At 45.7% G+C, this 26,642-nt stretch overlaps 1 protein-coding gene across 6 annotated transcripts in view; it reads left to right on the forward strand.

The window, feature by feature from the left end:
- Positions 1 to 26,642, forward strand: part of PICALM (phosphatidylinositol binding clathrin assembly protein) — a 1,182,846-nt gene that overhangs the window by 198,609 nt on the left and 957,595 nt on the right. For all 6 annotated transcript variants that reach the window (XM_069639772.1, XM_069639773.1, XM_069639770.1 and 3 more), the window contains exons 3-4: positions 1,891 to 1,966; positions 19,969 to 20,071. In XM_069639772.1, the coding sequence (XP_069495873.1) occupies positions 1,891 to 1,966; positions 19,969 to 20,071 (179 nt within the window). The remainder of the gene's footprint in view (positions 1 to 1,890; positions 1,967 to 19,968; positions 20,072 to 26,642) is intronic.

The following is a 26,642-nucleotide window of genomic DNA, read 5'->3' on the forward strand; positions in this document are numbered from 1 at the left end:
GCTTGCGGCCTCAGGGCACTCACTGGGTTGAAAGGGGCCCTGCTGCAGTACGGTGTGACCGGAGCTGCCAGGAAAGTCAGTATAGATGAAGCGTGGCAATAAAAAGAGAGAAACAGAGTAATTCATTAACCGATGCAGTAAACATGGGTGATGAGAGGCAGCAGCAAGATTAACAAAGTGACAAAAAAAATAAAAGAAATCAATTGAAAAGCAATTTAAGGAGAATGTCAAAGCGAATATGTGTAAAGTAACATGGCGAAGACTGAGGATTCAACAGTGAGCGATAGCATACAAAGCAATGCGGCACAGCAGTGGAAAGGAGTTCAAGGCATGCATTTTTATGTGCATGCCAGAGTTCGGAAAAAGAAGTTCCACCATCTTCAGGCACTCCATTTGTGAGAATGGACCTGAATGGTCCTAGGTAACGATTAATAGCACTTGGTCAGAGGAAAATTCACACAGGAGTCACTTCCAGCTCCTGCCGCATAAATTCCAGTTTTAACCCCTCACCGCCCATGCCCACTTCCAGGTCCTCACCATGCCTCTGCCCCTCCTAATCCTCCTCCTGACATCCATACTTACCCTCTGAGTGCTCTACTCGCCTTCACAAACAGTACCACCGCCTCTCCTTTCTTCACCTCCTTTTCTTCCCTTCCCCTTTGTACATTGACTGCTCAATGACACCTGGTCATTCCTCTCACCCTACTCAATCAACCTTTTCTACCACTCTTGTCTCATAGAGTTTTATGTAGATAGAAATGTGCGAGTGGTAACTTCGGTTTACCCAATTTTGGTAGCTGGACCTTTTCTTTCCCTTATTGGGGGGTGTCCTCACTTATCTCCTCCTGGAGTGGTTCACACAGTCACTCTCAGTTCATGTTAGTGCCAAATATCCAGAACTCTTCTGTAACGGTCTGTTCCAAAACCACGCCCACTGTGTTTGGTAGCTAGATGACAGTGGATTTCATCCCATTGTGGTCTGGATCGATTTTCAGGACACAGCCTTTAGTAGGCCCCTACAGATATCCTCCCCCGTCAAGCTAAAGGTGGAAACTGTATGCAACAGATTTTTCTTGATGCCTGTTGCTTCTAATCTCTAATTGCACGTTCTGCCTTCATTCATTTTATGCTTCTTGCTGTTGCCTCATCTCAACCACTTCTAGGTGTGTGCTTTGATGCTGCACTGGCTTTCTTAGCTCTTCCCTCTAGCAGCGATCTCCCTGGGTCTCTGGCCTCTTTCTTCCATGAAAAGGTGGCCAGAAAAGAAGGGTAGGCCCATTGCCCAAATACAGAGAGATTTAACTAGTGGGATTCTACAAAAATGAAATGAAGAGGACCAAGAGGTTAAAGAAATTGTACTTGGTTTACAATTGGTAAACCGCTCTCTGTGTGCAGCTCATGTTTTCCTTACTTTGTGTTTCAGCTTTGTCCGATTACTGAGATTTAGTCCTTTGTTTGCTAGACACGTGGGGCAAAGGTCTTCGACGTGGCTATGTGAACAAAGGCACATGCATGATACTGGTACATTTGCAAAACTTTAAGTCTTGCCTGATACCTGGAAATATTAAATGGTCCATTCAAATTTGGGTTCAGAATTTATATAGCCATTTATACGAGGTAAGCAAACACAGGTTTCTGTTTAACGTACCTTGTGCAGATTAGTTTTAATCTAAGAAATGTTGCTATTTAATGCCTTTTATACCCAGTAGAATGTATTATAGCACCGAAAACTCAGAAGTTGAAATATTGTCTTTTCAGTTTAATTCGAAATGTGACTGTTGCTTTTTTCTAATTCAGTACATGTGCAATTAAACAGTTTTTTATTTGTAGATGGTTTAAATTCAGCAGTGCATTTTTTTAGTATGCCTTTGTTTTTCTTTTCTATTCCAGCGATTTATCCAGTATCTGGCTTCTAGAAATACATTATTTAACTTGAGCAACTTCTTGGACAAAAGCGGATTGCAAGGTAAGACAGAGATAGAGGCTTCACAGAAGGTTGAATAGCATGCACGTGTTAAAATGTGTGGGAACAATGAGACTCTACCCCCATTTCCTGTTGTGCTCTAACAAAAAGTATTTGCCCAATATATGACAAACTCGGAATGAGACTTCTACAGCTGATTGTATCCTCTCCACCAGTTGTGTTTTGCATTTAATGTCACTGTTGCCAGCCTTCAATTATGGGTATGGCTAGACTCCAAAAGGTTGTAGATAGTCGTTGGTGCAGGACAAATGTGCTACTGGCTCCTACCTTCCAAACATACAATGTAACTCCCTCTTAAATGCCCACCCCGGGTCTCTTTTATACCTGTTCCAAAGGTCTTTGTGGAAATTGAGTCTGAAATATCATGCTTAGGTTATCATCACTCGTTGGCCATGCTTTTGGTACTCATTAATTGGTCCACTGGGTAAGAAGCAGCCAGTGCATTGTGTCTATATGTAATTCCAAATAGGTTGTAGATCTGCATTGTGGACAAACATATTTAGCTCCCTTATTCTTTTCTTTCTTGTTATATTTGCTGTCCAACTAATAATTTGCCAAACGTTGCCATATTATAACCTCTTCATTGTATTTTTGTAAATGATTCATAAAATGTTGGCTTCCCCACTTAATGCAAACCACTGATATGTGGCAGGATTGAGATGCTTATTTTAAAGTATAATACGCCATAAAAAAAAGTGGTCATTAGAAATGAGATTTGTTAAGCTTCCAACAGACTACATTTTAAATTTGCAGAAACCCTGCTTTGCTGTATAGGGGTGAGCTTGGGAAATTCCTGTGTGTGGACCTTTTTTGTTTATTTTTTTATTTTATTATATTTGTTTGTAACGCGCCGAAGGCAGCAGGGCGCAGACATAAAGACAACAGACCAAGCAATATGACAGGACAGAAGACGGGCTATAAGTTACAGGTTGCTAGATGTTTCATGAAAATTGCAATGTTTTCAATTTTTTCTTGAAAACCAGAAGTTAGGTTCTAGCCTTGGTGACGCTGTGAGTTTATTCCACTCAAAAGCCGCTTTGACTGGAAAACCGCATCCTAATCCATTTGTTTTCTTGACACAGATGGTTTTTACCAGGCCTTGGTTCTTTGATCTTAAGGTTCGCCTGGTTCATATGAAAAAATTTGCTCTTTTAGATATGCTGGAGCGCAACCATAGAGACAATGTTGAAGAGTCGAAGCTGCTTTGAAGATAATGCGTTCGTCCATGGCTAGCCAGTGAATCGACTTCCTATCTTCAGTGACATGATCCCTCCTAGATTTCCTTTTGATAATTCTCACTGTCGTTCTGAATGACCTGACATTGGTCTATACAGCTTTTATTTGCTCCCAATAGTAAGGCATTTCCGTAGTCTAGCCTTGAGAGGATAGTGGCTCTGGCAGTGGTTTTTTTCATTCATTCGTTGGTCAAGGCCTGGTTATTTGACTAGGGGCGTCGGTCACTGTTTCAATTGACGTTGGAACTATTCTGTCTCTAAAGGAGGCATTGACCATTCTGCGAAAGAGTGGGGCGAATGTGTTGTTGATGATTTTCGGGGGGAGGATGTTCTCTGAGCAAGCGGAGGGGTAGGATGTTCTCTGAGCGAGATGTCTGTCTGACCATGGAGAGAAGCTTCTTTATGTCCTCTAAAGAGAGAGGTTTAAACTTACATTTTTCCTCGCTTGAGATGGTAGAGTAAAATTCTTTCAGAGAAGATTGTGCTTGCGTGGACACCTGAAAAGGGCTGATGGTATTTCAAGCTTTTTTAAATTTGTTTCATGGAAGGCGAGCTGGACTTTTTCACAATCTTCCTGTGAGGGCTGGGAGGAGGGTGTAACTGATGTTGGTTTTTCCGCTGATTTTAGGATTTGAAAAAGCTTGCCCAGAGTTTGAAGAAGAGGAGATTTGTTAATTGTAAATATTTGTCTTTGCATCCGTCAGTTTTTCTCTATATTGTTAGTCTAGATTTTTCCATTTTAGCTTGTTTTCTTCCATTTAGCCTTTTAGCCACTCTCTCTAGTTTCCTTTTTCTCTTTTTTCAGGCTTTTAATTTCAGGTTTAGAGATGTGTTGTCAATAGCTTGCTTTCTTCTAAATGACATTACCATGTGTGCAACTAAGAAGAAAGGCTTTCCAAAAAGCAGTTTGTGTGGAATTAACCATGTCTGCTTGGAGAATGAAACCATTTCTTTTGACTAAGGAGAAGTATGCAAAGACCTTGGTCATTCTCATGTTTTTGTCATGTGTGCCCTGCACTGCACATTTGCCTTACTGGTCAACAGTGGTGATTAAAGGTTTCATGGGTTTTTAACTATACCAATCAGTATTTGGATATGTGATGAATCTAAAGATGTCATCCCTTCTCTCCTAGGGAGAGACCTTTCGCATGTGGCCAGGGCAGTGTGTCCACAGTACATTGGGGTGGTACATTGAAGGAGGAACACATGGGGGAGGAAGCTCCTTGTTGGATTTGAGACAGCCATTTACAGAGAAATCGGTTTACCTCTGCATCAACACCTCTAAACCCTTCTCCAATATTAAATCCTCCTTCCCCCTCTGTGAATAGGGCCAACATGTTCTATTGTAAAGCTAGACCATCTAACATATTTGACTGCACTACAACATCAGAAAATGCAAACTATACTACATGTGGCTCTATTTTTACTTCTGTGAAGAAGATGACCAGGAGTACAAGGATCACTCTGGAGAAGCAGAATGTGCAATCTAGACTCTCGCTGTGTGTGCCTGGCCCAGAGCAGTTCAGCCCTCCAGCGCGGGAGTTCAAACACAGCTTAGATGTGGCAGAAAGTGAGAGCTGTTCTCGGAGGAGGAAATTTGTCAGCTGTGCATCGGCCGAGCAGACAAGAGCCAGAAGGGGAAACCGTGTGTGAAGGAGAGGGAAAACATGAACGTGGTCCAGGGTGTAAGGACTGCTTGGACAGTCGCTGAGTCAATCCTCCACGCACTCAAGCTGCAAGCCGCCCGAGTGTGAGGTGGTGCAGCGGGAGAGAAGCAGACATCTGCAGAGCCGTTGCAGACCAAGTCCAATTCCAGAAAGCTACCGGAGCCTTGAAGAAAGAAGTAGCTGCTCGGGAAACGCAGGTACGTGTGCAGAAGAAACCTATATGTATGTGGGTTCCCAGAGAGGTGCTGGATGCCCGGGAGGCAAGGGGTGAAGGCAGAAGCTTGAATAAATGGGTATGGGACCCTGGTGGTGAACATTGCAAGTCTGGGACCTGCACCCAAGTTCATGAGAAGAGAACTGCTTTGCAGGAGAGTGAATAGAGCTGCTCTATTACCCAAAGTAATGGACAATAATTAACCAGTTGAATACTTGGCAAAGGAACATATCCATTGAATATAATGGTACTGTGCAAGACTGGGACCCGCACCCATATGAGAGAGAGAAACTTACAACAGAGAGAAACTTAAAGCCATTCAGAATATTAGCGAGCTCTTCTGAATATTGAGAGTCTGGGACCCGCACCCAAAGTGAGAAACATTAATTAAAGATGAACCCTACGCTTGTCAAAGGAAGTGTGCCAAGTTGTTGAGATAAAGCAGTGTGGATTCAAGAAACCCATTTTTTGTGGATTATCCAGTGACATTTGCTTAATAAAATACAGGCCTCGGAGGCCCCAAAAGGAAAGAAAGTAGACCCAGAAGGATTCGAAGGGAAAGAACCACAACCCTAGTCTTGGATTTCTACATTTGCGAATGTTTCTATATTTCATCACTTTTTTATTTTTGAAACTCTTTATTTACAGGTATTACAAATATTCTTCAAGAAATTACAAGTAAGAAACATTTCATACAACAACATAACACTAGAAATAATATATACATTATCATCAAACATGTGAACAACTTAACACATCCTAGAAATCGGTAATATCTAACAATGCAGAACATTAGTAAAGATAAAGATTTAATACCATCAGTATCAGAACATAACTGTCCTAATTGTAAATCCAGCAAAATGAAGACGACAAAGAGACAGAAGAAAAGAAAGACACCAATATACACACACACACTCAAATACACACACAACCAACTATGATATCCAGAATTCTTGCATGTTTTTTGGATCTTCTAGCATACAATTCTTTTCTATGAACCATAATTCCTCCTATGATAAATGCACTTATCCAAAGTTGACAGCAATAGCACATCACTCGCCCAATTCTCCATTTGTGTTTTTTTTTCCCACGGTTTTCCATAGTTTCAAGATCTGTTTCTATTTCATCACTTTTGACGGCCCAAGAGACTGGAAAGATTTCTGTTGGTTGGAACCAAAATGAATACTTTCATTTTAGGAGAGATCCTCCCGCACAGATGTTTTGAATTACTAGCGTTAGGGATAGAAATAGGCTTTTGAGACATGACGCGGACGGACCTTTTACTTTCGGACATTCTGAGAATTTCCTTAGTTTTCTTTGAGGCAGGGAAACCCCTCCTAGTTTTAGGGACAGGGAGGCATTTTTCCAACCCTTTATTTTTTCTGCCCAAAATCATTGCCACCATTGTCTCTGATCCTTATTTCTGCACCTTTACAGATCGCAGAACATTAGTAAGCTCTGTTTTTTACAAAGACATGTTCAGATGACTTTCCAGTTTTGTATTTTGCAGGTCTGTTATTCAGTTGTGCCATCTTTTTTCAATAATGCTTTACAAATGCTTTATAAATAATAAACAATGTTTTCATTTTTTCTATAATTTTTTGGGATTGAATTTACTGGTTAATCACTGGGGCTCTTGTTAGGTATTTTTCCTGTTACTGTCTCTTATATTACAAACCATGAGCATTCAATTGTAAATCACTTGCTGCATAGTCAGACTTGTGTGTTTCTTTCACTAAGAACGTGTTGAACATCAAGACTTACACTGTATAGACAGTTTTATTTGTTGCTGATTGAAATGGTCTCATCCGTTAATTCCATTTTTTAAACGTTTGTTGCTTAATTCAGAAACGTTTGTTGCTTACTTAAATAAATTGCTGAATAGCCTGACATATTTTGTTTCTAATTAAGTGTTGCCCATCCAGATTTATTTTGCTTAATCTGATTAGTTGTTGCTAGAAAGACCTATGTATTGCTGGACCAAATGACCCGTTTGCATATCGAGACTCATTGTGTATAGCAAGTTTGTTTGTTGCTGTTCATGAGTTAGTGATGCCTACTTAAAATAAGTGCTTCATAGCTAGATATACTTACTGCTGATCCAAGTAAATTGTTGCATACTCTGACCAATTTTTTGCATAGGCAATTGTATTTGTTCCTCACTCCAACTAATTGTTATAGTCGTACTTGCTCTGTATAGCCAGCAGTGCCTGACAGATTTGTTTCTTTGCTTGCATATCTCCCTGTGATTAATATACCACCAGTGCAACCATTTAGCCATCACTGAGTAGCCCCCTCCTGGTTAGCCTGCAGCGTACCAGGAACCCAAGAGCTGCCAACTGAACTATCATTCGTATAGAAGTGAAACAAACTCCTAAGAAATTCTCATAATAGCTTGCCATGCAGATCCCTCCTAATCACCAGTACACCCCACACAAAAACCAACATCACAGTACTATAGCAGGATCAGAGTTGAAGAAAGAACAGGAAGGCTAAGGAGTCTGCCTTATCAATGCCTACAAAATAATCAATGAGGGAAACTGGAGGCGGCCCTATTCTCGGCCGGTAATTAATGGTGTGCTGTGTATGTGTAGAATGCAGTTGGTGAGTGACTTTTTATGGCTGGCTAGTAGTTTTCAACTTGAATCTTTACCCCTGCCAGATGTCACCTCATCAATGCCTGCTCTGTCGCCCACAGGCGAGATAAGGTGAAGGATAATTTGTGTGGTGATTAGAATGGAGAGAGGAACGAGGCAAGGGTGCCCTTTGTCACCTCTTTTGTTTGTATTATCTTTGGAGCCGTTGGCTGAGTTTATCAGGAAGGCTGATGATGTGGTGGGTCATTCGTGTTGGGGAATAGCGCAGAAGATTTGGCTGTTTGCGGATGGCATGCTCTTAGTCCTTGGTGACCTTAAGAAATCTATACCGGCACTGATGGATGTTATGGCGGAGTTCCATCTATGTTCTGGATACAGGATTAATTGGATGAAATCGGAGATTATGCCTTTGACACATTCTGTTGATAGGAAATTTGTGATGGACTTAGGCTTCATGTGGTGTCCGGATAGATTGTTGTACATAGGAGTTTGGCTGACTCCGGAGATTGGTGACATGATTAAGGAAAATGTGCGGGACATGTGTAGTGGTTTATGGACGGATCTTGAGAGATGGAGTCTTTTGGATCTCTCTCTGTGGGGAAAGGTAAACGCCTTGAAAATGATATCTGCCCCAAGGATTAATTATGTTTTAAGTATGGTCCCTTTGATGTTGGCTATGACATTTTGGAGAGATATAGACAAGATGTTGCAGGAGTTCTTGTGGGATAGGTGGCCGCCGAGGTTGAAATTGTGGAAGTTGCAGTTGCCGGTACATCGGGGTGGTCTTGGAGTGCCGAATTTCTGGGCATATCACCTGGCTTTCTTATCAGATTTCTTGGTTCCTGTTGTAGAAGAGTTGCAAGATGTTTGGGTGGATGCAGAGACTAGTTTTAATGGGCCGCTTAATTCGCAAGCAGCATTGACTTCGGTCTCAAGACGAAGTTGTGGAAATGATCTGTTGATCGATAGCTTCAGGAGCGCCTGGAAGGGTTTGTGTCAATATTTGGATGCGGATGCTTTAAGGGAGCCTGGTGCTTCGGTGTGGCTGAATCCATCAAAATTGATGGCAAGGTGATCTTTTGGTCAGATTGGTTTCTGAGTGGGGTGCGGTGGGTGGCTGATCTGTTTAAAAATGGTCACTGGATGACTGCGAGGGAATTGCAGCAACAAAATGGCAAAGAAAACTTTAGAGCATCTGATTTTGTGAAGCTTAAACGCGCGATAGGTCTTGTGAATTTAGAGAAGAAAATTGATTTAAGTCTGTTTACGAGGAACTAGGTTGGGTCAGATGGGGGACTGCCCAGTCGCCTGTATAAAGTGATTGTATCACATTATCAAGGAAATGACTATTTAAGGGAGGAGTGGGGCAGGAGGATTGGGTTGGATATCACAGATGATTTGTGGCAACAAATGTGTGTGAATGTGAAATTGTGCTCATTGGGACTCACAGAGAGGTCGAGACAGATAAATCAGATTTATTGGACACCAGAGAGAATGTGTAAAAGAGGGATGTTGAAGAGTGCAGAATGCTGGAGATGTTTGTGTGAGATTGGTACGCTGGAGCATCTACTGTGGGATTGTAGACTGGTGAGACTGTTCTGGGGTGAGATCAGACGGGTATGTGGTGAGGTGATTGTTGGTCTACCTGTTCTGGACTTTAGTGTGGTTATATTGGGGTTGATGAGCCTTTGGATGGTCTCAATCAGAGTGAGAAGACGTGGTTGTTCAGAGGGGCAATGACTGGTAAGATTATGTTGCGGAACTGGAAGACCGCTTTGACATTGAATATTGAGACATGGTTGTCTGAGATGCATGAGTAGGCAAATGTGGAGAGGGTGCTTTATAGGAGACTTGGTAAATTTGGTTTGTTTGAGAAAATCTGGGGTAGATTTCTTCAGTTATTTTAACTTGGCATTGTACTTGTTGGGTGGGTGGGTAATTCAGAGATGTAATTGATTTGTTGGGGGATTTAGTGTAATGTGTATCTCGCTCTGTACATAGTTCTGTGTAAAATACTGTGGTTTTCTTTTCTTTTTGCAATGTTTTTGCTGTTTTACGGTGAATGTCTTGTGATTTGTAATAGATGTTTTGAAAATAAAGATTTAAAAAAAATGTGTGGTGCTGCAGAGTATGCAGAGCAGTAAGCAGAATCGTGGAGGAAAGCAGAAGTGTGGGAGGAAGCTCAGCTGAAAGGGAGAGGTGCTCCAGAGTTGCAGAGAATTGTTCCAATGTGCCTGAGTGTCAGGAGACCCAAAGCCCAAAGCAGCCTGGTAATCCCCACGGAAGTGCCGTGCTCGCATCAGCCACCTCTGGAAAGCTGTCAAAGGCGCTGTCAAACTGAAGAGCAGCAACCTTATCGGCGAAGCGGTGTAAAGCCCACAAAGTAGGTGAAAGAGGGTTTCACAGATTACCAAAGCCCTTCCTGCAGCAATACTTTACCGCAGCAACGTGAGAGATTACGGAGACACCTGAAGAAACCGGTGAGTTGGCATAATGAAATGGGTAACCATGACGCGCTCCTAAAGAGGAAAAGGTTCTGTAATTCTCTTTAGGTGTCAGTTGGGGGAAACTTGGAACAAGTAGTACCAAGAGTCAAGATACTTTGTAACAAAGGTTAACAGAGAGCTTGAACAAACCCTCGTAATGAATATCTGTATGGGGAAATTTGGTGCAGGCACAAATTGAAGTCAAACAAAGTTATACCTGTGATAAAGTATAACTGTGCGTTACTAAAGTGATACCTGGTAGGGGAAAATACCAAGAGATCTGTACGAGTTGAGAGGCAGATAGTCCTGTCAGGAGAGTAAACCAGTAGATCCAATTCAGTAAGGGAGTACCTGGCAGGAGAGTATACCAGGACTTTGACTTTTGTGTTAAGAAGGAACTTTGTTATATCAAGTCTCTATTTGAAAGTGAACATTCTTGCTTCGCCATCCTATAACCAAATTGAAAATGTTTACTTTGTTGTTAAAACAGAACATTTTAGTTTACCATCCCCAAACACAAATTGAATCTTTGTTTTATTGCCAAAAGTGAACATTTAGCTTTGCCATCCTGAAAACTATAAAATACTTTCTTTCGATATTTCAACCTGAAGACACATATTTACTTTGCCAATTTGGCAACCTATGTGACAAAGGGAACATTTATTTTGAAAAGAACAACCGTGAAAGGAACCTTGTTATTACCTTTGGTGAAACAGAATCTTTAAAAATGCCTTTTCCTGAAACCGTTCAGGTAAAGTGAAACTGGACGCTGGAGACAAGAATTACTTTGTTGAAATTGTACATACGTAGGGTATTGCCCAAGTTGATTGAAGTGAATACAGAAATTCTATTGTATCCTTTTCTTGTTATGTTAGTGTGAGGGTCAGATGTATTTTAGACACAAGGTCAATTTGTTTTAATTTTGCTTTCACATGTAGGGACATCCTCTTTTGGTTAGGGCAAGATCAGCCTTTTTCAAACCCCATTTCTTTCAATACACGTGGCTAATGTTGTGAATGCTACAACCTTGTGTCCGCCTCTCATTGCTGACCCCTCACATCTCACTCTAACCCTCCCACCTCCAAACTGCTATTCTCTTTGCCACAATGCTACTCGCTCCGCCACACTGCCATTCCAGCTCCACTTCACCTTCTTCTCACACACCTCTTTCACTCGCATTCACTCCTTCTAATCACACTTGCTAGTTTTTAACACTCGCAGCAGTAACACTTGCAGTCACCAACCAATACCTCACCTACTCTAAAATTCATCTCTGTCGGCCTTCCGCCTGCCACCTCGTATGCTGATGTCACACAAACAACCCACACCTTCCTGTTTCTTGGATATTCTTTTTTCCACTTCCCCTCCTCTGGTTGGATTTCTAGACTTTGCCATTCTGGCCCTGTCCTACCCACCCAGGAGGTATCCGCATTACTGAAGGTTTCAATGTTTAGCCCCACCCCTTTCCTCAGCGCAGGCCCGCCGAGCTGCAACGATGGCAGCACGTGTTCCATAGTGTTCAATTTAAAGTAAGGTCATTTGCGTCAATTGGTGTGCCTTTGTTTTAAGTCCCTGGTGGTCTAGGGTGGGCACATCCGTTTTGGTAAGTTACCTGGTTGATCCCTAAATGGGGATTAGGCTCAAAAGATGTAACACATTCACATAGTTTGTAAGTTGTTCTGATAACACTTTGGAGGATAACTTTTCTAAGTGATTATCACATTTGGATGCTATAACTTTTTGCATCACCAAGGATGGCTGCCTGGTAACATTTTGTCAGGTGGCACTTATATTTAAGTGGGTGGCAGCCAGGGGTGAAACTCCAGTGACAGTGAGGGATCTTCATCCAGCAAGGAGACTGGTGTTAGAGAAAGGTTGTTTGGTGCTGGAGTTAAGCTCATGCCATCAATTTCAGGTATCCACCAACTGTTTTTCAGGGCACCAACTGTCTGTATAGTAAAGACTGTAGGACTGTAGCCTGTCCTGTGATTCCTCCAATATCGCTGATCAGCTCACTTAGCATGTTGGAGAGAACCTTTTTTTAGGATTGCTTCTTCTTTCTCCTGGCCCAACTAGGTAAGAGGGGACCCCTGGGATGCCTGTATTTCCTCCTGCACGCCTTGTTCCTAATTTGGTGGGGCGACTCTGGAATCCATATAAGTTAAACCCAAGTTTGTATGTTTATCCACCGGTCACCACTTTTACAGTTTTCCATCTGGCTTGACCTCATCTTCTTGCAAGAACATTTCTTCTGTGGTCCCAATTAGTGGGGTTGTACCGTTCATGAGTCTTCACCGTTTCCCATGGAAAGCCCAAATTCTTTGGTAATGAATCCTAAAGGACCATTTGGAACTTTTTTTTTCCTTTTCTGTGGTCCCTTTTTTAAATCTGTATTTTCCTCATAGTTTTTTAATTCTCATTATCTGACATTGTATGTAATGTTAATTTAGGGGATTGGGTCCTCCGATGTATTCCATATCTATGAAGATAATCACCACAGCTGTGCTGCTTCGGAAAATTTTCGGCGCCTGCGTCGATGACGTCGATGTGCCGTCCTCGAGGACCTCCTCCGACGGCCGACGGCACCCAATGTGATGAGTAGGACGCACGACGCCTGTAGCCTCAGTTCCGTTTTTTCCGCGAACGTGTTCGCTTTGTGAGTCTCGGTACGCCTCGACTCTTTGGAGTTTCTGTTGTTCATCTCGGTTCTTCGAACCTGTTTGTGTACGATTTCTTCGTGAAGATCTCTACCTCGTCTTCCACACCGCGTCCGGGCTTTAAGAAGTGCGGGGACTGTGGGTCCAAGATGTCGGTCACGGACTCGCACAACGCCTGCCTCTGGTGTCTCGGTGTCATCCGCCGCCCTATTTGGCGTTTGTATCCGTGTTGGCGGCTACGTGGTGGGAGGTCGAGCGGATGTTCCACTACGTTGTTTTCCTAGCGCACTTGACGGTCTAGAGGTTTTCCAACATGGCGCCCGCTGGGAAGTACTTCTTTCCCTCTCTCCCAGCGATCGCCGCGTTGCAACCCTCCTTACTGCGTTTCCTCGCAACTTTGGGTCTTGACGCTAGTTTTCCTGCTTTGGCTTTTTTTGGCCACCTCTCTGGTCTTCGGTCCACTTCCTCTTCGGGCTGCCTTACCCTTTCGATTCTCTCCTCTCTTTACTCCGCTTTCTTTCTCCGCTCGCTCCCTTCCTTTGACTTCCGCCTTTCCTTGCCGGCTGCGGCTCCCTTCCCGCGCCCGCCTCTTGCTGCTCCTCTCCCGGCTGTGTTTCTCTCCCCAGCCGCTTCGGTTCTCTGTTGATTTCCGGAGGAGGCGTTAGCAGGTTTCTCTTCCAGTAGTTCTGCCTTTCCTCCGGTTCCTCCTACATTGGATTCTGGCTCCGCCTGCTTTCTTCTGCTACCTACCTCAAGGACTCCGCTGCCAGCTGCTTGCTCCGGACCATCTTCAGCTGCCTTTCTCATCAGAGGTTTTTTTCTGCCTACTCAGGCTTTTTCCCTTCGCAATTGTCTGTTCGCGGGAAGGAAGTCCCAGGTTTGCTATTTATTAGCGCTCACTGTGGCTTCCTCTCGAGACAGACACGCTTCACACAAGAAGGAGAAGGACTACCTCTCACACAGACAACTGCACCTGGAGGACTTGGAATCAGGTGAGGAGAGTGGGGAGGAACGGGAGTTGGCGGACACCTGCAGTCAGGACACTCGGGGAGGCCCATGACACGGATGACTGTGTCGATTGCCAGTCCCTCACGTCGAAAGCCTTGCGGGAGCGCAAGAAGAAGTTATCGGTAGGTAAGGTGTCCAAGCCCCGAAAGTCGAGGTCTGCGGAGCTTTCGACGGACGATCCGAGGGGCGACTCTCCACGTCAGAAGTCCAGTGGGTCTCGGTCCCGGAGTCGGTCTCGCCACTCCTCTGCCTCTTCGAGAGACTCCCAGAAGCGTCGTCATCGGTCGCCTTCCCCGTTCTCATCCGAGGACTCTGCCCGTCGGCGGGTCGCTTACCCCACCAAGCATGCGACACCGGAGGAATGGGCTTCCTTTGGGAAGAAAATGTTGGTGATTCTCGAATCGCAGGGCACTGGTCCGTCCGCGCCTCCGAGTGGGGTCGGTCGTGATCAGCCGAGAGGCGCCGCTCGGGCTCGGGTGGTCGTCGCCATTCGCGGGAAAGGTCCCGCTCGGACAAGGGGAATCGTTCTCGGCATGCCCGGTCCAGGTCCCGGTCCTCGACGTGCTCGACCGCGTGAACCTGTGAAGTCTTCGAGGAAGACGTCGACGCCTGGGGCGCCGAGGTCGTCGACGGACTCTCTCGAGGCTCTGCCTCCGAGGAAGTCATCAAGGACATTCGAGGCCTGTGTTGACGCCGTCGATGCGGTAGGCGCCGCGTCTGTCGTCGATGCCGATTCTCTCGATGTCGGCGCCAATTCACTCGACGCCTTTAGGGGTTGTATCGACGGGGGTACCCCGTGGCTCGGGGGAACCACCTAGGAAGGGTCTGGCCAAGGTCAAGCATGGCTTTGGTTCCAGTTCTGTGCCTTCTTACCGCCATCTGGAATTCATTTCAGAGGTGGATGAGGGTTCTGATGATGGCATGGTGCCTGACACGGTGCCTGACGAGATTCTCTCGGGCCATAGCCAGTTTGAGGACCTGAGGCAGTCCCTGCATGATGCTAGTGGGCTGAACACCTCTCCGGAGGTGGAGTTTTGTAGGCCTGAGCCTGGCACTCATGCCGATTCTTTGTACCGGCGACTTATGTCCCGGGTCTCCGAGTACTTAGAATGGTCTGCTCCCCCAGGGGAGTTTGTTCAGAATGACCTTACGGATATCCTCGACATTGGTCCACCAACTGACCCGGTACCGCCATTCCATATGGCTCTGCAAAGAAGAGTGGCAGCGGCTTGGACTGCTCCGGAGAGTCTCCCGGCAGTGAGAAAGTCTTTGCCGCGAAAATACTGTCCAGCCAGTAGTGACCGCTGCTAATTGTCCAAGCACCCTACTCCGGAGAGTTTGGTGGTGCAGGCGGCTACGGCCCCGGCAAAGCAGGCGTCGTACCCTACCATCCCTCCTGATGGGGACGACAAGCATTTTGACGGCTGGGCAAAGAAAGTGTTTTCTGCAGGGGGTATGGTGCTTCAGGCGGCCAACTGCATTTGTGCCTTGTCTCGTTTCACGCACACTCTGTGGAACTGTTTCCTTGGCGGCTGAACATATTCCCGAAGGGGATGAACGGGATGGTTTCTTTGCCATGATTCAGGATGGCAAGGATGCTATGTGTGAGGCCATTCAGTCGGGTTTGGACATGGCAGATTGCGTCAGCCGGTCCATGGCGGCGAGCACCTTGATACGCAGGTTTGCGTGGTTGAGGAAATCGGGGTTTGCTCCTGATGTGCAGGCCCGGCTCCTCAACATGCCCTTTGACGGGGAACATCTTTTTGGCAGCAAGGCTGACGAGAGCTGTGAGAGTTTGCAGACCTCTAAAGCTGCAGCAAAGTCGTTGGGCGCTGCAGTTCGACAACCTCCGCCTTTTCCGTCCTAGGGGACAGCAATGGAGGGGAGGTTCCTTTCGTTATTACTCATCCTTTGGTAAAGCGAGAGGAGCTGCCAGTGAAAGGGGCCACCGTAGGAGTGCCAGAGGTGGAAAAAAAGGTACTCGAGGTGCCAAGGCCGCACGGGTTGTTGCTTCTTTGCCCTCAGGCAACGCCGCAGCCACTTCAGCTCAGTCATGAGGCCATGTCCCATGGTTCGCCGTTTGGGGGAAGGCTGGTGCAGCATCTTGCAGAGTGGCGCACCATTACTTCAGATGTGTATGTTCTGGAGATCATGACCCACGGCTACTGTCTTCCTTTCCGGCAGAGGCCTCAAGACAATCCACCGGGGAATCTCTCTTTGAAGAGTCCGGATCCGCTCCTTGCTCAGGAAATTCAATCCCTGCTGGAGAAAGGCGCCATAGAACTGCTGCCTGTAGCGGAGAGGAACAAGGGATGGTATTCCCCTTATTTTTTGATTTCCAAGAAAGACAGGGGATTGAGACCCATCATGGACTTGCGCGGTTTGAACAAACTCCTCAGGAAGGACAAGTTCAAGATGGTTACTCTCTCTCAAGTCCTCCAGGCCCTTCAACTTCAGGACTGGTTGGTGTCTCTCGACCTCAAGGACGCTTCTTTTCATGTGCCAATCCATCCAAAGCGCAGAAGTACCTGCGGTTTGCGCTTTGCGACTCGCACTTTCAGTTTCTGGTCCTGCCATTCGTATTGACCTCCGCCACGAGGGTCTTCACCAAGCTCATGGTAGTGGTGGCAGCGCACCTGAGGAAATGGGGGATTCACGTCTACCCCTACCTGGACGATTGGTTGATCAGGGCGCGCTCTCCCGAGCAAGTCCTGGATCATGTGTCAGTCACCTGCCACTCCCTCCACAAGCTGGGCTTCTCCCTCAACTTAAAGAAGTCCCATTTGCACCAACTCAGAGGCTCCAGTACATCGGAGCAGTGCTCGACACGTCCCTGCGGCAGTGTTTTCCTCCCCAGGTGAGGGCTCATCACATTCAGCTGATGGTGCACAAGTTTCAACTTGCCCAGACTCTCCCAGCATTCGAGTTCTTGAGACTGCACGGCCTCATGGCATCCTGCATTCTTCTAGTGCCAGGGGCCAGGTTGTGGATGAGATCTTTGCAATGGGCACTCAAGCTCCAGTGGTCTCAGTCCTCCGGCAGGATGTCGGACCCGGTTCAGGTGCCGTCTTCGGTCGCCCAGGACCTTCTGTGGTGGGCCAACAAAGGCAATCTGATGAAGGGGGCTCCATTTTGGCTGCCCTGGCCGGAGGTGACGATCGTGACGGACGCATCCCTCACGGGATGGGGAGCTCATGCCAACGAGTTGACAGTCAGCGGTCGTTGGTCCCCGTCGGAGACCAGACTCCATATCAATCTGTTGGAGCTGAGGGCTGTCAGGCTATCCCTGAAGGCTTTTCTGCCGACTGTGCGAGGAAAGAATGTCCTGATCCTGATGGACAACACTATGGCCATGCACTACCTCAACAAAAGGGGGGGGGGGGCAGGGTCACTTCCTCTGTGCAGGGAGGCGATGCAGCACTGGTTCTGGGCAATCCAGCAGGAAGTTTCGATCTCGGCAGTTAATCTGGCAGGAGACGAAAACGATGCAGCAGATGTTCTGAGCAGGCAGAGCACGATCTCTCACGAGTGGGAGTTGGCTCAGGAGATTCTCCTGGAGATCTTTGACCTTTGGGGGGACCCCTCAAGTGGATCTCTTTGCCTCCAGTGTCAACCGGAAGTGCGAGAGGTTCTGCTCGTGGGAATTTCCTCCAAACGGAGCCTTAGGAGACACGTTTTTGGTGGAGTGGTCATTCCCACTGCTGTATACGTTTCCTCCAGTACTGCGGAGGTTACGGAGGTTCGGTTCCCGGATGATCCTCATTGCTCCGGCGTGGGCCCGGAGGATGTGGTACCCGGACCTTCTCGACTTGTCCATCTGTCCTCCACGTCGTCTTCCCTACCGAGACGATCTGCTCTCACGGGATGGGGGTCAGGTTCTCCATCCAGAGGTCAGGTCCCTCAATCTTCACGCTTGGTTTCTGAAAGGTTGAGGTATAAGGATTGGAACCTCCCTGAAGACGTGATGGAGGTGTTGCTTTCGGCCAGAAGGCCCCCAACAAAGTCCCTGTACCGTCGCTGTTGGAGTAAGTTCTGCGACTGGTGCAGGGTTAAGAATGTGGATCCTTTTGCATGTGAAATTCCCATGGTTCTGTTTTTTTTGCTTCAAGTGGGTACCATTAAAGGTTACCTTGCGGCGCTGTCCACATTTAAGCGCTCGTCTGAAGAGTGTTCCTATTTTAAAATTCCTTAAATTTCTCAGTTTTTGAAAGGGCTCACTAATGTGTTCCCTCCGTCGCCTTTCCAGGTGCCCGGTTGGGATTTGAACCTTGTTATCAAGTTTCTGATGGGTGCTCTGTTTGAGCCTTTGCATTCTTGCCCTTCCGCTTGCAGAGTGAGTGAGTTACAGGCACTTTCAGTTAAACCATCCTTCACTGTATTTCATAAGGACAGGGTTGTCCTTAGAGTTCGTCCTTCTTTTCTTCCGAAGGTGGTGTCAGAATTTCATTTAGGCCAGAAGGTTGTTCTTCCGGCATTTTATCCTCCTCCACATCCTGGTCAGGAATAGGAGAGGCTCCATAGGCTTGATCCTAGGAGAGCGTTAAGCTTTTATATTTCACGCATGTCCCGGGTCAGAGCTGACGATCAGCTCTTTATTAGCTACGCTGGAAAGCATTTGGGACAGGCTGTGATGAAACAGACTTTGTCTCGCTGGATTATTTTGGCTATCTCTTGAGTGTTACCGCTTGGCGGGTAAGGACCCCCCGGTCAGCTTGCAGGCCCATTCTACCAGGGGTATGGCTGCCTCTACTGCCCTGCAGAGGGGTGTTCCTATTTGCAACATCTGTGATGCAGCCACCTGGGCTTCGGTACATACTTTTGTACGTCACTATTCCCTCGATTCCATCCGGGGACAGGATCTGGCCTTTGGCAAGGCGGTCCTTTACTCCGCAATTTGATTGGACATGCTAAATTTCTGTTTTCTAAATTCTTTTCCCACCTCCTTGCATTGGTACTGCTTTGGGAGTCTGTCATAGATATGGAATACGTCGGAGGACCCAATCCCCTCGAAGAACAAGTTACTCTCGTGCCTGGTAACGTTCTTTCGATGGGATGGTCCGACGACGTATTCCACATCGCTCCCTCCCTACCTTCCCCGCTACAGAATTTCTTATGCGATTGCATCTTACGTTTCCGCAAGGCTTTGTGTGTCAGCCTGGCAGACTGGCAGAAGACTGGTGGCACACGTTCTGGGGAAAAAACTACAACTGAGGCTACGGGCGTCGTACGTCCTACTTATCACATTGGTGACGTCGGCCGTCGGAGGAGGTCCTCGGACGGCACATCGAAGCAGGACGCAGATGCCGAAGATTTTCCGAAGCAGCACAGCTGTGGTGATTACTGTCATAGATATGGAATACGTCGTCGGACCATCCCATCGAAAGAACGTTACCAGGTAAGAGAGTAACTTGTTCTTCTTAGCGTATTCCATTCAGCGCCATGCTATCCCTTTGGGGATATATGAGTGCATAAGCAAATATGTACAATTCCATACCCTACGACTTCTGCTATGTATAGCCCTACCACTAGAGCTATTTTGGTATATTATGGGTATTAATATAGCCTTTACAACCTAGACAGTCTGCCTGTGTCTATATGGTACTGATAATCCGGTTGAGGCTGGCAAAGCTCATGAGGTTTTAATGTAGAGTTTGTTCCATGTAGGATCTTTGTCTAGCAGGCAGTGTCTTGGTCACATTTGACTATGACTGTTGTAAAAAAATGCCCAGACCCATGCTTAATAGTCAGCAATTGAAACAATCCAGATACATCTCATTACACTTGCTTTAGGATTTAATCATAACTACTCAAATAATCCAAACTACACCTGTTTTATCTGAGCAGTGCCCAGAATAGAAAACCAGCCTGTAACAAAAGTCCAATTTTTGAATTTGCAGTAAGATCTAGACCATACTTTTATTATTGGTTTCATTTACCATTTTCTTTATCGCAAATCAAGTGAAAAAGGGTATGTGTTAACGCAGAAGCTACTGTTCTTTTGTATTGGTAAATGCAATTATTCATAACTAGTGTACTTTCGTAGTCATAAACATGTGTTCTGTTCATGTATTTTCTTAAGTAAAATGTTGGCTTACAATATTTCTACTTTTTTTTTCTTAGGGTATGACATGTCCACGTTTATTAGAAGAAACAGCAGATATCTGAATGAAAAAGCAGTTTCTTATAGACAAGTTGCTTTTGATTTTACCAAAGTGAAAAGAGGGTAAGAATTAGAACTTTTTTCCTTTGCATACATTACTTGATCCATTTTTACTTGGACGCATTTTCAGAAAAGGGATTTCAAACCAATAACTGTCAGTTCAAGGAAAGGTTTTGATGTAAATAAGTCCAAATTAAAAACTATTACTGGTGATTTTGTTGGCATGTAATAGCACCAACAAATACATAGAATGTCAGATTTGTAAAAATAAACATTGGCTTAGAAATGAGAATTCTAGGTATTTGAATACAATGCTCATAAATGGGGCCTTCCCGAGTTCCAACTTGTTGGCAGTGCTAGAAAATGGCACACAGGACAGGAAATCTTCTCAAAATTAATTTCCCGGTAGTTGGTGGTACTTATGCTCCTCTTAAAATTGTATATAAAGTTGTGCAAGTGGTTCTTTACCTAGGTACACTTTTTTCCACCTACCAGACAGGTCAAGATATTTATTTTTTGCTCAGTTAAGGACATTCCTCATTTGTTCAGGTACTCCGTTGACGCTTAAGTTAATTGCTTGTGTTTTTCCATTCAGTGTGGTTTAATGCCTTAGGTGCCATGTTTTGGGTTTTGTGGGGTCTGGAAATAGCGTTGATAGCCATTGCTCTTCCTGCGTTCAATGCCTTTTCTCTTTTCACCTCTTTTACCACATGGTCAAGCTGAGGGAATTTGTTTGATTTTAAGGGCATTAGTTCTGAATACTTGTCTGTATGGGAGCCGGCTTTGGGTTAAGGTGATTAGGGGCTCGCCCCTACAAATTTGGAGACCACGCAGGGATCCCAGACATTGCGGGTCTCCTGTGCTCGCAACTCTGCAGCAGCACCTCTCTGCGGGGACCAGTCTTCAGTGCACGGAGAAATGTGTGAGAAATGGGTTGAGGGTGCAGGGATTGGAAGGGTGAATGCTTTGAAGGAGTGAGTGAATTGTTTTACTTTGCAAGTCGTGTATATATTTTTACCTAGTTTATTTTAGGTGTGAAGTGGTAATCCACCCAGCACATCCATAATGAGGTTTGTCCTGATATCCTTTAGTTTGATTGTCTGGCTGGCTGGAGCCCTCACCTTGAGGTAAGCTGGCATTTTATGGTAAGTCCACCCGTAGATATCTTCCTGAAGTATGCTTCTTTCATTCTGTATTGACTGTGCAGGCAGTGCCCTTGCCTCACTTTTCTTGGTTAGTCGAAGTAGTGAAGGGGAAACTTCCTGTAGTCGAGGGGTTTTGAAGTAGAGAAGAATGTACTAGTGTTGAAGAGAGCAGCAGTGTTGTAGTCACAACCATTGTCCTCCTATGCTCAACTGAAGGAGATATCTCGGAAATATTGGCCGGTGAGTGTTTTTTGATGATATGTTGTTTTTTGTGTAAGTGAGAAGTCGAATTAAAGCAAGTAGCTTGCGAAGTGATTGCAGTGAAAATGAGTGTGGTGAGTGATTTTGGTTAACGACCAAAACTGGGAAGGGGAAAGAAGGGGGTTCTTTTGGTGTTGGTTTTGTGAAATTATTTTGGATAATTTGGGTTGGAGTATGGAAACTCCATAGAATCATGTGTCTGGTGTTTCCTGGTTTATAAGGCGAAGATTTTAAAATACCATCAGGAATGGCTACAGGAAACTAAGGGTAAAATGTTTAATTCTTAGCCCATCGAGGGGTGCCTATGATGAAGGAATAGTGGAGAACCTGCATACCTTTTTAACTAGGAGGCACAATGGTTTGGAATTGGAGAAGCCATTGAACATCTTGGAGCTCTGGAGGATGTATGAAAAAGGTGGGACGTCCCATATTGTTAGTCTGAGGATGGGCCGGAAAAGGAGGGAGTAGGAATTCCTTCCACACCACCCCCATATGGGTGCTTTCCTTTATCGCCTCGGCTCCATCTCCTCGGGGGCATTCTCCCTTTCCCCAGAAGCTCAATTTCTCAAGAGCTCTGGTTTTCTCTAAGCTGGGCTACTGCAACAGCCTCTTCCTTAACCTTCGCCCCTTCCAACTAATCCAGAATAGGACTACGAGCCTTATCCTTGGCCTCAAGCCCTGGGACCGCATCTCTCCACCCCTAGTATCTCTCCACTGGCTCCCGGTGACTGCAGGGATCAAATTCAAGACCCTATGCATCATCCACAAGGCTGTGTGGGGCCTGGGACGTCTCTACATCCAGCTTTCCCTCCCTAAATACCTCCCTGCCAGAGTCCTTCGGACCTCTGGCTCCAACTCTATGCAAGTCAACTTTCCAAGCAGAGAGGCGGAGGTAGATCTCTCTCCTCGGCTGGCTCCTCCCTATGGAACGGCCTCCCTACCCCCCTTAGACTTGAGCCAGAACTTCTTAAGTTCTGGAAACTTCCTCTTCCTTCTCGCCCTCCTGTGCTAAATGTTCCCTCAGCTGCTGCGACTGGTGTCTGGTCCCTTCTGAGTCATACAGGGACCCCAAACCATCCACCCTACCAGTCCCCACTGCATCCTCTGCCAGCACTTACCCATGGACTCCCTACCCCGGACTAGGACCAACTTGATACACACCAGCCACTGCACTCACCCTCCCTTCCCACTCTGGTTTCCTCTGGCACTTGCCATTTTGGCCCCAAAGCACTTGTCCATCCCTCCTCCCTTTGGGCACCCTAATCCTGCACTTTTCCCTCTCTCCACCCTTGCACTTATCAGCTTTGTCTTGCACTTGCAAGGTAGGATTGTGACAAGGCCAATATAACCGCCTGGAAATACTTGTGAATAGGCGCAATACAAATGTCCAATAAAAGCAAAATAAAAAAGAAGGGTATTCAGGCCCCTAGTTTCGAAACTCCATTTTCCCCAGCAGCCACTGCAGTGGCTGCGAGATGGACACAGTTAACGCCTCCATCGGCTATAATTCCAAGAACATAGGACAGCGAGGAAAGTGGAAGGGTAACTATTTCAATGGTTAAGGATACAGAAAGGCTGAGAACTTAGAGCGGAAAGGGAATAACTACCCCGACTGCTAGATTAGCAGAGAGATTAAGGGTGGAAGAACAAGAGAGAGTAAGGCCGGAAGCTAGAAGAACGGATTAATGTAGAGACATAGGAGCGGGAAAAAAAATTAAGAAGCACTAATGTTAGCAGAGGAAGAGTTAATGCTGTTACGGCAGCAAAGAAATGAAGAGCGGGAAGAAGTGGAAAGGCAGGCAATGGATATAGAGGAAGGAAGGTGGCGGCATGGACAAGTTCTTGTTAGGTTGGATAAATCGGTGATCAAGGAGGTCAATATGGACATGGAGAACAGAAATATTGCCATGGGTACAGGGTTTGTGCAGGGGAGGACAGGTGCTGGCACCCTACAGTAGAGCGCAGTATGCTTCTGTGCCTGTAGAAGTGTTAGGGGTAGGAATAACAGGAGCAGAGGACGAAGAGGAATGGGAATCAGACTTCAAGCAGGGAGAGCAGGGTGTAGCAGCCCTGCTTCCCAACCAGTAGCAGCGACTGAGCACACCATGGGGTCTTAGGGCGTGCCAGGGTACTGTGAGAAACCGAAGGGTGTCTCACTTGCTAGTCCCCAGGATCTCTCGCTCTTGCAGGTGGCCAGGGCACTGCCATCGACTTTTGGATCCAGACCCTGGGGGATGTACCAGTGCCTGAGGATCACCTGGGTGAGCGATCTTCAAGGAGTGGGGATGAGACGACCGATGGTGATACGCGGTATATCCTCCTTTCCCGTGCCCATACCCCATTCTATTTTTTATGATTCTCCAACGTCCCTCTTGCCCTCCCCACCCCTCTTCTGCACAAACACTGGGCAGAGGAAGAGGACGACTGAGTAAAGAGGCTAACCCTTACATAATCTCATTGGACATGTCCCGTTAATCAGGTGAGGCAAAGTCAGGCACTTGACCTTAATCGCATACATCTGATGTCCAATAGCTGCCCCCACACAGAGCAAAGGCGGAACAGAAAGAGACACGCTGAGCAAGGTGAGACACGAGAAGGAGCAGATCTTCTGGGGCAAAGGCAAACCCACTGAGCAGGACGACCGATCGAGGGATATAGAGACCCTGAAGATCCCTGCAGGAGGTTGCTGGCTCTGGGAAACTGTGAAAAATACGTGGAGAAAGCCAAATCCCAGACCAGAATAAGCCTGCTTTGTGTTTCAAGGACACCAGCGACCCTGCCGGGTGAACGGCAGAGTTTGGTAGGCGAGGCCGTGCCTTTATCAACCTTGACTCGTGAATCAAAGCCGCAGAGAAAAGACAGGAATGTACACAACCAGTGAGTTAGTGAAAGACATGAAAGGCCGGTTTGTGTCAAGGAAAGATTGAAGCCTCAACAGTTTATCTTGCCATTGAAGGTTGCGCACATGCTGATGAGACGCGAAAGAAAGCAAATCAGTAGTGAACTTTAAAGAACCCGATAACTGTGAAGCCATTCATACAGAGTAGCGGTGTCGAACTGGATAACCCAGCCCTTTAAGATGAGTAGCAATTACCCTGGAGATGGACAGGGATGCAGATTTTTATTCATACATCAATAATCGAAATGACTCAAGTAGTTGGTAAAAGGAAGACTGTTTTAATATCAATTATCGAAAACAGGGAGCATAACGAACTTCAACAAATTCGCTCGATCCTCTTACTCAATGCATTCTAGAAAAAACGGAGATCTTACACACAAAACTCGTCATCAATGACATTAACCTACGTATGTACTAATGTCATCCTACGTGGCAAACTACAAAAACCTATGGGTGATTGGTTCTGAGTGAACATCTAAGTATACGATCCATATTAGTCTAAAAAAGTGTGAATGTGATTGGTTACTTAACATCAGGTGGGGCAACTAAGCACTCCCCTAAAAATGAGCACTATGTACGTCACTAAATACACGACGTCCCATTGGTTTACATAACTATAGGACCCTTAATTACGCAGTCCTGTACAATTAGTTGGCACTTTAACCTCTGTCAGTACTTTTGCATCTACGTCTAGCAGCATGCAGGGTGGCCATCCAGGTGCTGGTGAGCTCGATTTAACCATTTCTTCCCACCAATTAGCATATCAATCCATCCTCACCTCAGTGGTCTACTGTCAATTAGACTTTGAAGCTTGGCCTTGAGTGTTCTTAGCTCTGAGATTTTAAGGGCATGGCTTCTGGATACTTGTCTGTCGGATGGGGTGGTGCCAAAAGAGCTGCTGGTAAATCTCTTGTTTTCACTTCATAATGCCAATACTTTGCTTTTTTCATCATGAACTGGCACTCAATCACATATCCAAGCCTTTGGGCATCATGTGATCTCAGCAAAAGACTGAGTTTCTGCAATGTGAATGCGAGATGGGTGACTTTAAGGTCAGACAAGCCAAAGCCACCTTTGCAGACAGACCTCTGTTTGTCGGACAGCAACCGGGCTGAAGCGCTGGATCTACAGACAAAGACCAAAGACATGCTTTACAAGTACCTCTAAGATGTGTTTTGGCACGGTACAAATGTTGCAAAAGATGGGTAGGTACCGGACAGCACATTCTTTTTTTACTGTGGTTATTTTGGCACATAACACTGAGAATAAAAAGATACGATCCTGGAACTTCCAGTTTTATTCTTTGTTGTCCTAACATGTGTTCTCAGTGTGATATTTATGTTCCTAGCAGTGACTGTGCCTAACTGTCATCTCCTTTGTGTCCATCCTTGATATTTGCTTACTCCATTAGAACCTGTGTCCAGATATGGAACCAATGATTTCCATCAATAACTAAGTGATGGTAAAAGACAATGATGGAGACAGGACTATAACAAACATTACATTTTTGCCCCACGGATCATTTAACCAGTGTTCAACGTGGACAGACTCGGCAAGAGAAGGAAAGGTAGTGCAAACTGGTGCACACCCATCAGTTTACTGACATTATTTCCTTTTTTCTTCTCAACATGTAGGAATAGGGATAAGGCTTCTTTATAAAACAGCAGGGCACTGAGGGAGTGAAAGCACGCTCTGTCTTCGTGCATATGTGTGACCATCTCGTTCGTGCAACTTCGTCCTTCCATGTGACTGGAGACCATGGCATCGAGCTCCTAGTGCATTTTAATACGATTTTTTAATAGACCTCTGACATCTTCCTTGTTTTGTTCATACCTTCTGATTCTGTTCTTGCACACGATTTGTAGCCAATGTCCGTCTACTCCAGTTTGATAAGACCTTGGCTTCTTTGGCTCATCCAGCCTCGTCTGCTGAGATCCACTTTGTAATTCAATTTGCTTTTTAACTGCGATACTCTGAAAATTAGGCTTTCTCTGCCTTTTTGCTAAAGTCCAGCACTGCTATAATGCGTACTGCAAACATCCATCCTTTACTTGTCCATATGTGTATATATATATATATATATATTGGCGCTTGCTGCAATCTATTCACTATAAAGCTAGCCTCCAGATTACTTTGTCTGCTTGCGTTTCTTTTGCATCTGTACACGTGTAAAATAGCTTGATATCTTCATCTGTTTCTGTGGCATAAGTTTCTTCACCTTGATCCCAAGATGTCACTTATCCTTGATACTTTCTTGATGCCTTATAGAATATCTGCATTCTCTGGGCTCTGCATCTCTTCTAGGTACGTCATTTCAACTCTGTATGAC

The sequence above is a fragment of the Ambystoma mexicanum genome, chromosome 7q, assembly GCF_040938575.1.
Source record: "Ambystoma mexicanum isolate Mex_15411 chromosome 7q, UKY_AmexF1_1, whole genome shotgun sequence".
Taxonomy (NCBI): domain Eukaryota; kingdom Metazoa; phylum Chordata; class Amphibia; order Caudata; family Ambystomatidae; genus Ambystoma; species Ambystoma mexicanum.